Source organism: Mycosarcoma maydis, chromosome 12 (assembly GCF_000328475.2).
Source record: "Mycosarcoma maydis chromosome 12, whole genome shotgun sequence".
NCBI lineage: Eukaryota > Fungi > Basidiomycota > Ustilaginomycetes > Ustilaginales > Mycosarcoma > Mycosarcoma maydis.
Genome location: NC_026489.1, coordinates 193,907 through 209,997, shown reverse-complemented (window position 1 = coordinate 209,997; position 16,091 = coordinate 193,907). Strand labels below are relative to the sequence as shown.

Genomic DNA, 16,091 nt, shown 5'->3' with positions numbered 1-16,091 from the left:
GGGAAGAATGTAGGCGCAAGTGGGATGAGGAAGCCAGACAAGCGTTGGGATGAACGCGCCTGGGTGTATATGACGGGCAGCTAGGTGCTGCTAAGGTGCGTGTTTGTGCGAAGAATGGTGTGTCGAGGTTTTGGACCTAGTTACGGTGCAAGATCAAGCAAGGGTAGATGGAGAGCGTTAAAAGTCATGATCTTGTCAAAAGAGCCGACGCTAACACAGAACAGAGCTCGGAGTTGACATTTTTAGCTCGAGGAGGAGTTGGAGTGAGACCTAGCACCAAGCGAAACAAGACGCGCTCGTCACTCTCACTCGTGAGTACACACTGCTCACTAATCACTACTGTGATCAGCACCAACACGAAAAGACCAACACCACAAAGCATTGGTGCGATCAGTTGCCCAATACGGCAGTTTGGCGCAAAAACATGCGCGCCGAACCGATATGCGAGACGAAAAGGCGCGCTGAATCAGGGCGACTTCATGATTTTCGACTCGTGACCAACAAGCACCAAGCACCAAGCACCAAGCACCAAGCACCAAGCACGAATCCGAATCCGAATCGTGAATCCTTCACGTTGCTGTACAGACAAACTCGTGACTGGCGACTCGTGACTGGCCAAGTTAGCTGTGAACCCTGTCCCGTGTCTGGTTTCGCGCGTAAGCCAATAATCACGAACGATGAATCCCGAATAGTCAAGATTTATTAAACACGGGCAGCTCAAAGGCACACACACTCTTATAAACCAAGAGACACAGCACAGCACAGATTCGAGTAGCAAACCAAAGCAGATCCCGCGCTGGTTGAGTTTTCTTGGGTTTTCCAGATTCACGACTCACTCACGATCCACAGAACAAATCACGAATAAGGTCGTTCAGACACTGCTCTACTCAGGTACTACGATGACTAAGCAGGGACGGCTTTAACCGTACAGCACATTAACCCTTTATGAAGATAAGAAATGACTCTTCTCTTCTCCGTCTGGATCTTCGATGCTCGACTCCCGCATAAGCCTCATCACGTTTGCGTCGGTGTATAAAACAAAGGGTTGAAATCAAAGTGTGAAACCAAATCGTGAATGGTTCGTGGGTTGGTTGTTCAGCTTTAATCCCCGCTTTGGATTCGTGATTGTCGTCATTCTCTGCAGTCACGAAGCGTCAAGCACGAATGACACCGCATCACGATAACTTGGCAGAATGATGGATGGCTCTGCAGATCTTTGGAGCCGCCTCCGTCGGTGTTCGATGGTTTTATTATGTCAGCCACTTACAACTGACTCACAACTCGTGACTGTGACTCGCTCCTGCATGCACTGCAGCTCGTCGATCCACCTCCGTCCCTCGTGTCTCTCTCTCTGTTATCAGAACTTGCATCATCTTATCGTGCGTCGCTCACGCCACCGTTTCGGTCTCACCCGGCCAGTCGCGTGTGTCTGCAGCAATGAGTCGCACCCCCCCCAGGGTTGCATTGCAGCAGTACTGTGACTACTGTGCCAAGCGTTGTTGAGAGAAAAAGCAGATGGATCTCTTTCGGGTGAGGGCTAGATCGCCGTCGCATGCGGATCACGTCGAAAGTCACACCCAATCGTGAACCCCTTCCGAAAGCATCACATCCTACCGTCACATGGCCGAGCAACCTTGAAGCCTGGTGCTTATTGCGGGTGCTATCCCAACCGCATCCGCATCCGCATCCGCATCCGCATCCGTCTCGTATCCCTACAGAAACTGTTTCGTGCTCGTCGGCGTCTCGAAAAGTTTCAATCTGTGGATCCTCTTTCGTAAGTTATCTCAAGTCACAGTCACGAGTCACGAATCGTGAGTGCTTCATGTTTCGTGCTTGTGGCTCCGGCTCCACGTGCTCGCTAATTCAGAGTGTTAGAGGTTCGTAAAGTTGCAGTCACGAGTCGTGAAATTCACGTTTCACGTTTCACGATTCACGATTCACGTGATTTATGCTCGTTGCACATGTGGAGGGTTGACGATCCACGATCCACGCTTCTTTCACCGGCTCTGGTCGGATCGTCGACGGTCCTTTTCGTCCGTTGTCCTGTCACGCGTGCTGATCACGGATAGAATCACGAATCACGATTCCCGCATCTGACGCCTCCGCTACAGCTTGACGTCGTACAGTGATCCTCGATCAACTTTTCGAGTACCTGAGCGCCCCAACGTTACCTCGTAGCCATGACGCGAATCAGCTGCTCGCAAGAATCTGTCGATGTGCTGCTGCTCGGCTCCGGATGGACCGGCACCTTCCTCATCCCGCTTCTCCACCAAAATCACCTTCGCTATACCTACACCTCACGTTCGCCACCGGACACAAATGAGGACAGACATAGAATCCAGTTTCAACTCACTGATCCCGTCACGAGGCAGTCGCTCACTCCACTACCACGCGCATCCACCGTCGTCATCATCTTTCCCATAAAAAACCTCGAGCAAGTCGACGACCTGGTCCGCGAATACCAAGAGTTGCACGGCCCCACTCGATGGATCCAGCTTGGAAGCACCGGTATTTGGGGTCCTGGAAGGAGCTCCTCCTCCTCTCCCTTCGACACCTCCAATCCTAGAGCAGCCGCCGAGCAACGACTCCTGGATATCACCTCCCTAGCCGCATCCAGAACTCCAGGCACAGCCGCCGTTCTCAACCTCGCCGGCCTGTACGGTGCACAGCGACAACCCAAAAACTTTGCTTCACGTCTAGGCGCCTCCAAAGAGCTCCTCTCCGTCAAGGGCAGTGTTCACTTTGTCCATGGTTCCGACGTGGCGAGAGCCATACTGCTTCTCCATCAAAGCAACCATGCAGGCTGGGGCCGTCGTTGGATCGTCTCGGATACAAAGGTGTACGACTGGTGGCAGCTCTTTCGCTTTCTGCGACCTGTTCTGCCAGATCATCCTAATGACAGCCCACAAACCGCTCAGCGTTGGGTACATGAGCTTCTGAAGGAAAACCACATTCATACTTTACCTCGTCCCATTGCCGAGTCAGCCGGTCAAAATCTGCCGCGCTACCTCGACCGCGCTCTTGAAGGCCACGAATTTTGGGAGCTCTTTGACACCAAGCCCAGTGTCGACTCGGTGTATCGCAGCGCCCAACACGATCTGCAGCCGAGTAAGAGCCATGCCAATGGTGTCCGGATCGAATCGTACAACGAGAAATCGCCAGTGCAAGATCAACGCAATCACAAGCTCATCGGCTCTAGCACACAGTCGTTTGTTGTACGCGAGTTCGACGCTACCATTCCACAAGATCGCATCCAAGAGCTCATCGCACGCATCGAAATTGACTCACAGCGTCCACTACCAACCAAAGCTCACTTTGAAGGCAATCGCGAGAGTCTGGGATTGACGCACCAACGCTTTTCTGACCTACGCGACGCGTGGATCCCGTTTCTGCACTCGAAACCGGCGACGCCCGCAACTGAGCTCGACGAATCCATCTCTATCCGTCACGCCAGCATCCGACGCTCCGGCCCGGATCACGACACCTGGGCAGCCGAACAAGCGCGCATCTCGTCGTTTTCGCACTATTCGGTGCTCATCGAAGACGTCGATGTGCATTTCATCCACGAACGCGCCAATGCTCCTGCTGCTGGTTTCAACACCAAGGTCATCCCCCTGCTGCTGCTGCACGGCTGGCCTGGCTCGTTCCACGAATTCTTGCAAGTCATCAAGCCACTCGCTCATCCGGGCAACTTGACGCCTGTCCACTTTGACGTTGTCGTCCCCTCTCATCCTGGCTATATTTTCTCGAGTGCTGCTGCCGGGCTCGCTCGCGATTCGCGTACGGCCAAACTGGTCGGCAGCCACTCTGGCCCCGACGGCGATCTGCTCGTCAAAGATGTCGCACGAATCATGCACAAACTCATGCTCACTCTTGGTTACCACAACTATGCTATTCAGGCAGGAGATTGGGGAGCCGCGGTTTTGCGAAGCATGGCCAATCAGTTTCCACAAAATGTAAGAGCGGTACATCTTAACTTCTGCCCTTGTCAGGGACCGAACCTCATCGTGCCGCTTCTGGGTCGAGAATTGACGCCACGCTGGGTGTTGCGACTTCCGCATCTGGTGTCAAAGCAGCGTTATGCAAAACGCGCATTGGGCTTGTTTGAATCTTGGACGTCTGGCAAACGTGGGCGTAGTTCCTGTGTGACTGGGCGCGTTTTCGGCCACGCTGCCGAGCTGGGCGTGGAGATGGCTTGGAAGGTCGCCTCCGTGCTCAGCATGGGCTCGATTCCACCACCGCTTTCACTCGACGAGCGCGAATCACTGCTTCGTGGAATGCAGTTCGCATCCAACGCAAGTGCGTACGCCTCAATGCATGCAACTCGACCGTCAACGCTCGGGCTAGTGCTCTCGCGTTCTCCGCTCGCGACGCTCGCCTGGGTCGCCGAAAAAATGTACGCCTGGTCAGACAGTCACCCGACGCCCAACACCATCCTCGCCAACTTGACGCTCTACGAATCCACAGACACGATCGCTGGCTCCTTTTACCCATACCGAAATCGTGATGCACGTGGGCCAAGCGAGATTGCCAGCGATCCCGACAATTACATTCACCAACCTACAGGCTACTCGAGCTTTCCCTTGGAAATCATCCAGGCTCCACAGAGCTTTGTGCAAGCAAGCGTCAACCTTTGCTGGTACAGAAAGCACGCACAAGGCGGCCACTTTGCTGCGCTAGAAGAGCCCGCCATTCTCGTAGACGACATCACCGATTGCTTTGCTCAAATCTGGCCATTGTAGTCGCATACAATCCCCGACTTGGTGTTCTCACATCTGGCAATCCACGTCTTTCCGCATTGTTTAGCAGGCTCTAGACATATATCCACAGAGAGGAGCTGCTCCGTGTACCGTATTTCGTATCTCATCGCCGCGTTTTTTTTTTCACAGTTGATGTTTGTTGTACAAGTCAAGTATGTATTGGCAAGCACTAGAATTAACGGACTGAAGAGTGCAAGAAGCGTAGAGACTGTGAGTTTTCTAGAAGCGTCAAGTCGAAGAGGGCGGATGATGGATGATTGGAAAGCCCAAGTCAATGCATGTTTTTGAGTTGGTGCACAGGATGGCCAAGTGGATCTCTGGCGAGATCCACCAAAGTGGACGAAGAAGACCAAGCGTTGGTAGTCGAAAGCTGGGCATCGCCACTTGGGAGAAGCAAATGGTTGGACGCAAGCAAGCAACGCTCTACCGATCCAAGGCCGTTGCTAGGCGTGTCGAGACCGGGTTCGTGCACCTTGACTGTCGATTCGACACTTGACGATGCGTGTCCCGTCGCAACGCATTCGATCGCACTCTCGACGATTTTCACCTCGATCCGAATGCGAGTCCTCAACAAGTTGAGACCGAGCGCCGAACGGAAGAGAGGATCCAATGTGAACACGGTACATATAAATACATACAATCCTACGCCGACAAGGATGATCAGGCTGACCATGACAATGACGACGCGCAACGTCGGACTAAAGTCGCCATTCTGCACCTCGCTTGGAAACGAGCTGGCCACAATGACGATCGGGACCACGCCAAACAGTGGCGCACAAATCACGATCAGCCACACATAGGCTTGGGCAAACAGCGTCATCTTGCACGTATTCGCGCTCGGCGATCCAGCAGCTTGGTCCGAATGCGTCGACCGACCTCTGCTGATCAACCACATGGTTTTCTGCACATGGTTCATGGTACAAGCCGCGCTAGTGGCATCAAGAGAACACGCGTGATCGACAAGATACACGCTGTTCGGTACACCGTACAAGCCAGCCGCCATGGAAATGCAGAACGCGCCAATGCTCGACAGGATCAGGTTGATGCAGACAAGCCTGTGCACATCCAGATACGCAGCAGCCACTCGGCGCGAGGCGCATAGCAAATCGTCGGATGCCAAGACGTCTGTCAGGCTAGAATCCAAGTGTCCGGAGTTGGAATTGTACGTGATCTTGTCGAGGATGTCGATGGGCAGAATGTCTGAGGCCAGATGCTTGGCGACATGATATTGTTGAGCAGCAAAGCCACAGATGACCAAAGTGGCCATCACATACAGAACAGGCGCAAGAACGAGGGTTGTGTTGACAACAGCAGGCCTCTTGGCTACCGGCAAGTAGAACCATTCAGCGTTCCGCGCCGAGTTGACGGGCGACAGTGGAGATCGCGGACTAGAACTGAGGATGAAGCCATGCATGCTGACGTATGCACCAACCACGAGCGGCGTCCACGGAGCCGGAATGATCCACCACCACGCAATCGAGCTGCGGCGCGCAATCGAAAACGCTGTTGCCGTGATCGCTGTAGCCCTCCAAGCTAGTAGATAGACACCTATCCCGATCACCAGAGTGAAGACTGCATTGGTCACGTACAAACCGCCAAATGCCGACTCCCTCTTCGAGACAAGCCAGAGCGTGCAGTACGTCTTTTTTCGCAAGAGCAGGTATACGCTCACCAAAAGTGCGATGACGCATTCAACTTGACTAATGAGCAGCCAGACTCGATGGCCGTCGGTCTCGGGTACATAGATGAGCTTGGCGAGCGTGTCGATCACTTGTGCTCGCGTTTGCCCGCGATGCAAAAACGTCATGCTGTAGGGACTGATAGCGCGCAAGAGACTCAGAGATGGACTAGGTACGTCCATGTCTCCCATGTTTTCGTGCTGTTTCGCCTGTGAGCGATCGAAGGACGCACCAAGAGGGAAGAACGAAACAAGGAAACCAAAACGATGGCTGCCGAACAACCCGAGATGTATATAGCCAGTACGCAGCGCTCAATAAGGATGCCATCTGAGTACACATCGACGGTTTCTCAACCAACATAGATTGATGAGAAGCAGAAGTGCTTCGTTGGTTCAGCTGGGTGCTTGGGTTAGCACGCGTCGTTGTTGAAGCGAAGCTGACAAGGACAATGTGGCCAGGAGCGTCAACGGTCGATTGGCTGTTTGTAAGACTATCTGAAACGTACAGCATCTCGAATGAGGCGTCCACGTCAGACGTGCGACACCGAAAGCGAGCAGGCCCAAGCGCAGGTCTAAGACGGCTTTGTTGGCGCAATTTGCGAAAGCTTAAACCCAAGCTTGTGCCGCTTGAGCGGCCCCGGCGCCTTCCAGTCCGCAACCGTTGTCAACGAGAAGGAGGTCTAAACGATGCCAGTGATGCACGATCTTGGCATGTGCGCCGTGGCTAGCCAAAGACACTAGAGAAGTGACAAGCCGGCGAGCTGGTTCAGAACACGGCGCGTCTACCTTGACAGCAGAAAAGGGATCTGCTCACCGATCACAGATCTAAAGCCACACAAGCGAAGCTAACGTTGTCAGCCTAAGCACTTGGCGACGGCGGCCAACGCTGCGTCGACTTGCAGCGGACACCAGACCAAAAGCTGAGGACAACTTTGACGCCAATGCGATCAAGCGCGTTACAGCGCGAATCGTGACCACGTCTTGGCTGTCAGCGAGCATCTCGGACATCTTGCAAAAGCCCCACAGTCGCACAACAGTCGGCTGGCTTTGAAATGCATCACTGAGTATGGTCATGACTGAGTATGGTCAGGGTGGGATGCTGTATAATACGTAACAAGCGCCGAACAATTATGCTGTTGCAGGCGCCTTGGAGACGTCAAAGTGGACGCCCTCTTGCACATCTCCGGCGGCGGTTTTGATGGTGATGGTGCCGTCATCGTTGCCAAAGTAGGCGGACTTGCAAATGTTGCAAAACAGACCGACCTCAAGTACACCGGTGAGCAACTTGATACGCTTGAGCAAATCAGAGGGATCCTTCATCTGTGCTTCGGGGAAGGGAGCATCGATGCAAAAGTTGCCATTATCTGTAACGACGGGACCGGCTTTTGCCTTGCCCATGCGAAGGACCGCCTTGTCAGAACCCATCTTTTTGAGGTTCTGAAGCACTTTTGCATAGGCAAACGGAGCGACCTCGATGGGGACACCTTGCAGCCACTTTGTGCCGAGCTGCGATCCATTCTTGCGGTAGTCAGCGACTACGACAAATTCATTGGCGGCTTCGGCGAGTACCTTTTCGCGCAAATGACAAGCACCGCCGCCCTTGATGCAGTTGAGCGCATTGTCGACCTCGTCAGCGCCATCGATAGTGACGTCGATGCTGGGGAAGCTATCCACATCACCGAGACGAAGGCCGGCGTTGATGATGAGTTCGCGTGACTGGAAGCCGGTGGGAACGAACCAACGCTTTGCATTCACAGCAGGTCCCTGTTGAGCAATTCGCTCAACAACATAAGGCACCGTTGAGCCCGAGCCAATACCAATGATCTCGTGCTGCGGCTTGACGTGGTTGTCAACGGCAGCGTACGCAGCAGCACGCTTAGCAGCCTCGACGCCGCTCAAAGCAGCCAATTCGGCACTCTTGAAAGCAGACGAGTTGGTGTTGGCAGCACTGGCGGCACTGGTACTGTTGGTAGCGTTGGAAGAAGCCATCTTGCGTGGGCCAGATTGTTGAGAAGAAAAGGAGCGAGGGCAAGTGAGACGTAGACGTTGGGGGTGAAGGAGAAGCGGCGCAAGGGCAGCACTGCGAGCGATGAAACAGCGCTTAGACACAAGATGGGATGAAACCAGAGAGAGAAGCCTGGATTGCATCGAACACAGGAGCAAAGGGTAGGACGAGAAGCACCGACAAGAAGAACGAATCGTGTGACAAATCAAAGCCGTTGAGTGGTGCTTCGAGGATATTCGTAATTATTCGTGATTCGTGTGATATTCGTGACTGTGCCGCTCAATCGTCAACAGCATCGCGAATAGGATCGGATCAGATCGTGTCGCATCGGATCGTATCGCATCGCATTGCATCAATCACGAATTCGTAGTTGCAACTTTAAACGGCGCATGCTGACGTCGATGCAGACATCATCCGGGATTATGTAAGTGACTGTCAGCTGTGAGCAGTCAAACAAGCGTGAGGCGTCCAGATATGGACCCTTGAAACGATTTTAAATCTTTTTCTCTTTTCTCTTTTTTGTTTTGTTTTTTGTTTTAGCAGCGAAACGCAACGCAACTCAATTCAGAGCAAAGCAAAGCAAAATTCACGATTTTTGATTACAGACGGTCGGTCAAAATCACGAATCACGAATGTCTTTTTCTAAAGACTGCCGTGAAACTGCCAAAATTTCAGCTTCAGCAAACACAAGAAGAAAACCAAAAAAAAAAAAAAAAAAAAAAAAGGAGACATAAGCGCTGGAAGAAAGGAAAAAAGTGCAATACTGACAGACTCTTCTCGACACCAAATCACTCACCTCCTTCTCATCCTTACTGCTTCTGCTTCTGCTTCTGCTTCTGCTTCTGCTTCTGCTTCTCTTCCATACCCACACCAAGTCTTCACATCGTTGCAGAACAGCTGATCATTGCTAACTCATTGACTACAGATAGCTTCCACATCTTCTCAGCTGCTGTGTGTCGAGCACAGTCTGCTTTTCAAAAAGCACCTTCTGGTTGCTGCTTGAACCCCCCTCCTTCCTTTTCCTTGCTTTACTCTGATACCCTCCACAGCATCGCAGCATCGTAGCATCACAGCAATCAGCCTTGTGCGATGGCCTCGATCGATATGGATGCTTCGGCATCCGCTGCTGCCAGCCTGGATAGTCTTCACAGCGCTCTCTCCAAGATTCGCCACCACACCAACTCGAAACTCGAAAACCAAAAGGGCCCTGCTCAGCTCCTCGCCGCTGTAGAAGCCACGCTTGCCGAGCAGGACACCAGCAATGGCTCAACATCAGCATCATCCGTAGCTGCCTCTCAGCACGCCTTTGTTCAGCGTGCTCCCGCCGAATACTTTCTCGCTTTAGAGTCGATGCTCCAACTCTCCAGCTCGCCCTCGTCGCCATCCTTGCTCCTCAACAACGTTTTGTACCTCTTGTCCATCGTCGCTCCTCACGTGTCGGCAGGCATCATCCGCGCAAAGCTCTCATCCGTTGTACCCGCCATCGGAAAGCTGCTCAGCTCGCCTCACCCAACCACCTTCAACGTGAACGATACCTCGGCTGCAGACAACTACGCTTCCGCACTCAAATCGGCGCTTGCCATCCTTGAGGCTATCTACAAGGCATTCGACAATGACGTTTCCCATCTCGAAAGCGATCTCCCTTTGCGCTCCTGTTGGTTGGCTGCTCTCAATCTGTGCGCCGACTCGCGTCCCAAGGTGCGAAGACGTGCACAGCTCCTCGTCACAGCCATCCTACCCACCACAGCAGCCGCCTCTGTCAAACCGTACCACCCCTATCTCAAAATCACCTTTGACTGGATTATCTCGACCTTGACTCACGTTGCCGATGCCGGCTCTGTCTCGACCTCCAATGCCAAAAACAAGAACAAGGACGACCCATTCCATCCCAAGTACGACAAGAAGTCCGGCACGGCCAAACAGGCACAAGCCGCTGCCGCTCTGCGACAGAACCAAGGCGACACAGCTTCCGTCGGCATTTGGGTCTGTGGATTTGCCAAGCAGACCATCAACATTTTGCCCGTTGCTCAAGTCGATGAGCTCGTCGCTGCTCTGCTCCGCTTGCCTGGTCTCCAGAACCCTTTCCTCACTGTCGCCGCTTTCGACGTCTTTGAGGCATTCCTCAAAACCTGTCGACCCAACATCTCGTCCGGCGCCTCTCAGGCAGACGCTCTTCTCATTCAGCCGCATCTGACGTCCAGCGCCAGCAGTATTGGCGAAAAGACACTCTCAAACCTCTTGGACTCGCTCCGTTCACCCGCGTTCGTCCCTTCCAGCTCTGACGTTCAGCTGCTTCCTGCCTACCTTCGCGCTCTCGAACACGCCATGTCGGCCTACTCGCGCTTTGCCGACGGTGAGCCCGCTTGGCGTCTCACTCCGCACGTATGGAACGATGTTTGGGCGCTTTCCATGTCGGCCAGGTCGGATGCTTCGCGCACTGCGCCTGCTGTCCGCTCGGCCGGTCGCGACGTGCTGATCGCGCTTTTGCGTTACTGTGTCCCCGATGCTGCCATCGCTGATGCGCTCAGCGCTTCTTTTTCCAAAAAGAAAGCCAGCAACGCTTCTCTGCTCGCTCTGATTCAATCTATCGAGGATGCGCTCGGCAAAGATTCTCTTCAATACATGCACGCGCGTGCAGAGATTCTCTCGGTGCTCGCCTCGCTCATCACGCGCTTGCGCTACCACTACGTTGCCAACACGCAACCGCCACACCCTGCTGCAGCCTCGCTCACGATGCACATTGTACAGACCATCGCCGAGCTGCGTCAGGAGCCCACTTTTGAGCATCGCGAGTACGCCGACACGGTGATCGCTGCTGCGGTCGAGGTGTGCGGCCCGCGTCTGCTACTGGAAGCGTTGCCGCTCAATCTCTTCGGTGAAGCTCAAGGTCCCGGTCGCGCCTGGCTGCTTCCGCTGATCCGCACCAAGATCAACAATACCGAGCTCAGCCACTTTACTGGCGAGCTGGTCTCACTCTCGGAGAAGATCTTTAACAAGCGTCAACAAGCCGAAACCGATGGTCGCCCCGTCGAGGCCAAGATGTACGAGGCGCTCACCGAGCAGATCTGGGCTCTGTTCCCTGCTTACTGCGCCATGCCTCGCGATCTTATCTCGGCGTTTACACGACAGTTTGCCGAGCTGCTCACCAATGTGCTCTACACTCAGCCGAACTTGCGTCCCTCGATCTGCCGCGGTCTTCAAGCTCTGGTCTACCGCAATGAAGCGCTCGTCTCGTCCGGTGCACCTTCGGATTCGCTCAAACATGCATTTGGTTTGGACCAGGCCGACGGCAAGGCCAACATTGCGCATCTTTCGGCCATCGCTCCGAACCTGCTTGCAGTGCTCTTCAACGTGTTTTCGCAGTCGCCAGGAGAGGGTCGCGGATTTGTGTACGACACCATCGCTGCTTACCTGCGCGTCATGTCGGCACAAGACGTGCAGAACACCTATCTCAAGGTCAAGACGACGCTTGAGCAGGCATTGCCAACGCTTCCCACGAAACAGAAGCGCAACCAGAAAGAGAACCCCAACACGCCGCCGCCGGTCGCTTACACGATGCTCGATCTGCTCTCGGCACTGATCGCGCATCTCGACAAGAGCACGAATGGCTCGGCTGTTGACCTGTTCTCGCTCATCTGCCAGGACAATGTGCTGCGTTCGCATGACTCGACCGTGCAAAAGAAGAGCTACCGCATTCTCAGTCGGCTGCTCGAGGGCGATGCTGGCAAGCAGATCCTCTTGGTTGGTGCTGACAAGCGAGCCAATCGCGTCGGCGAGTTACTCGACAAGCTGCGTGAATCGACGGCCAGCGTGGCTCTCGGCGCCAAGCGCGATCGAGTTCTGCTGCTCGCCACACTCGTACCCCACATCCCCTCGGACGAACTGCACCATTTGCCCAGCATCATTCCTGAGGCAGTGCTCGCCACCAAGGAAGTCAACGCTCTCACTCGTCAGAACGCCTATGAGTTGCTAGTGCAGATGGGCTACAAGATGGAGCAAGGCGGTGTGATCCATCGTCAGCTCGTCGAGGGCCATGCTGATACTGTCGCTGCTCAGCAGAAAGACGACGACGACAGCCAGATGGCTCATGTCGGGCTTGTGTCGGCCTCAATTAGCGAATACCTGACCATGGTCGCTGCCGGCCTTGCGGGCACTACGCCACACATGATCAGCGCCACGATCACGGCACTTTCACGACTCGTCTACGAGTTCAAAGAAACGCTCGAGCAGAGCGTGCTCGACGAGCTGCTCAGTACGATCCAAGTATACCTGCAATCGGCGAACCGCGAGATTGTCAAGTCGGCCATCGGCTTTGTCAAGGTGGCCATTGTAGATTTCAATACGGCGCTCATCGATGCGCACCTGCCCAAGCTGATCCCGGCGCTGCTTGGATGGTCCACGGAGCACAAGCAGCACTTCAAGGTGAAGGTGCGTCACATTTTCGAACGTCTGCTGCGTCGATTCGGCTTTGAACGCATCTACGAGCTTACCGACCAAGACAATCGCAAGCTCATCAACAACATCCGCAAGCGCAAGGAGCGAGCTAAACGCAAGAAGGCAGATGCAGCTGCTGAGCGCGAGGCTCGAGTGTTCCAAGACGATGACGAGCCTGCGCTTGCACCTCGCATCCTCAAGACCAAGGGAGGCAACGACGCGTTTGAGGAGGTCGTGTATGGATCTGAGTCGGACATTTCCGAGTCGGACGACGATGCCGACGAAAACGAAACTGAAACTGCCGACGTCGACCGACGCAAAGCGGGTACAGCGAGTGCTTTGGCGCGCAATCGGAATCGCAAGAATGGAGGCAGTGGCAATGCTGATGAACACGGAGGCCGAGCGAATCGGCGTCGTGCCAAGCAGCAGGACGAGGCTTACATTGAGATGGACGATGACGACCAGGTTCCGATGGACCTTCTCGATCGCAGTGCGACGGCCCGTATCTCGCTGACCAACCCGAACGCCAAGAACTCGGTCAACGCTCGCAACAGGAAGCGACAGCCGGGACAAGAAGCTAGCAAGTTTGCACTCGACCAAGCCACAGGGCGCATGGTGATTGACGATGACGAGGCGGCTTCGAGCAGGCACACCAGTAACGCAGCGTCCAAGCGCGTCTCGTTTGCTGCTACTCAAGACGAAGATGCGGACGCTTTTGACGTGCAAGGTGCCGGTACGGCTTACCTCAACCAGGCGCGCGGCGTTGACGGCATGTCGCACGTACGCGGAGGAGCGGTCAAGTTCAACAAGAACAACAAGCGTACGCGCGAAGCCGAACGCGAGATGGAGCTCGAACAGATGGCCGTCGAAGAAGCACAGGACCGAGCACGACAGGTGCAGAGCGCCAAGCAAGCCAGTGGTCAAGCCGACCGCAAGAAGCGTGTCAAGGAATCCATCGGGAAGGAGTTCCGAGCCAAGCGCGGTGGCGGAGATGTCATCCGTAACGGCAAGAGCCCCTACGCTTACGTACCGCTCAGCCAGGTCGCCGGAAAAAACGCTTCCAAGAACAGCGACAACCTATCCTACACGGGCAAGGGTGATAAGAGTCGAAAGCGTCGTTGAACCAGTTGCGCGTTGACGCCAAATGTCGAGTTGTAAATATTGCACCTAGTACCTGACAACCAAGTCGAAACGTTGCAGGCGTGTGTTCGAGATGCCGCGTTTGCCTCTCATTGACGTGTTGACAGTCGTAGGTATCGCAAACGCTCCACGTGACTGTGAAAGCCCACGCATATGAGTGAGTTGTCATTTGACATACAAAGAAAGCAAGAGGCTGCCGACTTGCGATGCGTTTGGCGACCCAGCGCTCAATCACACCGCGACTGGGAACAGCCAGAGCGAGCTTGATTACGCCTACGATAGTGGTGGCTGTTGATGCAGTTGCGCGAGTGATAGCCAATATGCTTGTCTACTAACAACCACAAATGAACGACGACAATTATGTACGAGGATGCACAAGATGAGGCCGACGTTGTACAGCCGCTGATGTTTTTGAGATGCGCAGTTGACTGCGCTGCAACATGGCTTGGATTGGATCGACTGCTTTGTTGGCGTCTGCATCTGGCGTGCGTTCTTCTGTTGGCGTCTGGTCAGCAGTCTGGCCTTTGTTGTCAATTTTTCTCTGGTTCAACTGGGCGAAATGGACCCAAAAACTCTTTCCGTAGTTGATCAGCAGTTCTTGGCCCTTTCGAACCGGCCGCGTTGCGAATAAGCCCATCTGGAAGCGTTGCTGTCCATCCTCGCCGAGCTGGACGAAAGATCGAAATTCGACGTTTGGCTTTGGAGCTATGCCGCGATAGTCATTGACAAAGCGTGATTCGTTGCCCCAATATCGGCTGTCGAGGTAGAGTGCTGTTGCATTGTGCCATTCTGCGTCTGCCTGAGGCTCCAACGACAGCGACTCGATGTGGTTGACCATGTCTTTCGAGGTGCTTGAGCGAGAGTTTGCGAGCCTAGAGTCGTGACAGAGGCTCAAGTCGTATGTCGAGTAGAAATCGGCATCCGCTTTGGTATGAAGTACACCCAGGTAAGGCCTGAGAAAGGTGTTGGGTGCAATGTCTTGCGCTGCAAAGAGGCCAAACGAACCAGCTGCAGGATGACAGCTCAGATTGCGGCTGGTCGAGTGGAAGGATTCGGGACACCATGGCGTATGCTGGTCGATAGCATGGACGACTAGAGGCACTTGGCGCTGTATCGACGCCGTGTAGAGAGTTTGCGGTCGACCTTGGTTGTGTGTTGCTTGCGGTAGGTGGCGGTATGCACTCGATCCTGCCGCAACTTGGCTGCTTGAGGGAGCAGCGCTCGAGGATGAGGGCGAAAGCAGGTAGGTTTGCGCAATTGCATCGGGTACAGAGGATGCCACCAAGTTCTGTGTGATGTAGACCACATCTTTCGGCCATTCGGATGGCACTTGGACACCATTTTCAGTGCTTGCCGGGTTTTCAATTGGTTTGGCTGGCGCTCTGCTGCACGCATGTGCGTTCAGCTTGGACTGCGAGCACGGCACAGGAGAGTGTCCGGGCGCCAGAGCTCGATTTACCAGCATGTTGACGTCATGTGTGCCGTTGGACGAGCCAGCACGGTTGCCCGACATTGTCAGTATTGATGGTCAAGCTGAAAGGCGACGAGCTGAGGTCAAAGGCAACGGTGTAGAGCGTTTCCTCGTGTAGTTTTCCCTTTCTATCCGTTCACAACTACCTTTGCTCCCTCGCCTGGACCCTGAATCACGAATCACGTGCATTCACGATTGTGATTGACTCCCGTCTCCCGTGTCCGTGACTAATTTTTTTAAATGTGAGACCAAAGATTACAACAATACTACATTTGGGCACGAGGGTCAACTCACACTCGGTGTGAATCGTGAATCGTGAATCGTGAATCGTGAATGTTCAGCATCGAGTCACACGTCACAGCGGTGAGCCTATCTTACTTTCTTCTTCTCAGTTCTCCATTCAAATAATTCACGTGTGAATTTGCGCTGCCTTCAAGCTTGTTCACATGACAGGTGAGTCACTTGTGACTCAGAGACTCGTGACTGTGCTCGTGACTCTATGCTCTGAGTCGGTTGGGTTGGATCGCTCAAAGAGAGAAAAATCGCCAACGTCGTTCGTGTGGTGCACCGGCTGCTCAATTCGTGATTCGTGGTTCTTTCTTC

The 16,091-nt window shown here is 54.1% G+C and overlaps 5 protein-coding genes across 5 annotated transcripts; 2 read left to right on the top strand and 3 right to left on the bottom strand.

The window, feature by feature from the left end:
* Positions 1-2,180: 2,180 nt before the first annotated feature.
* On the top strand, positions 2,181-4,742 carry UMAG_04161 (uncharacterized protein; the record flags this gene model as incomplete). The annotated part of the gene is made up of 1 exon (XM_011392348.1): positions 2,181-4,742. The coding sequence occupies one exon, from the start codon at positions 2,181-2,183 to the stop codon at positions 4,740-4,742; it is 2,562 nt and encodes an 853-aa protein (XP_011390650.1).
* Positions 4,743-5,031: 289 nt separating this feature from the next.
* On the bottom strand, positions 5,032-6,630 carry UMAG_04160 (Dkh6 virulence factor; the record flags this gene model as incomplete). The annotated part of the gene is made up of 1 exon (XM_011392347.1): positions 5,032-6,630. The coding sequence occupies one exon, from the start codon at positions 6,628-6,630 to the stop codon at positions 5,032-5,034; it is 1,599 nt and encodes a 532-aa protein (XP_011390649.1).
* Positions 6,631-7,566: 936 nt separating this feature from the next.
* On the bottom strand, positions 7,567-8,427 carry UMAG_04159 (putative D-ribose-5-phosphate ketol-isomerase; the record flags this gene model as incomplete). The annotated part of the gene is made up of 1 exon (XM_011392346.1): positions 7,567-8,427. One exon carries the CDS (start codon positions 8,425-8,427, stop codon positions 7,567-7,569), a length of 861 nt encoding a protein of 286 aa, XP_011390648.1.
* A 1,105-nt stretch (positions 8,428-9,532) lies between these two features.
* Positions 9,533-13,999, top strand: UMAG_04158 (mRNA-binding protein RRP12; the record flags this gene model as incomplete). The annotated part of the gene is made up of 1 exon (XM_011392345.1): positions 9,533-13,999. The coding sequence occupies one exon, from the start codon at positions 9,533-9,535 to the stop codon at positions 13,997-13,999; it is 4,467 nt and encodes a 1,488-aa protein (XP_011390647.1).
* A 376-nt stretch (positions 14,000-14,375) lies between these two features.
* On the bottom strand, positions 14,376-15,530 carry UMAG_04157 (uncharacterized protein; the record flags this gene model as incomplete). Its single annotated transcript, XM_011392344.1, has 1 exon — positions 14,376-15,530. One exon carries the CDS (start codon positions 15,528-15,530, stop codon positions 14,376-14,378), a length of 1,155 nt encoding a protein of 384 aa, XP_011390646.1.
* Positions 15,531-16,091: the final 561 nt, after the last annotated feature.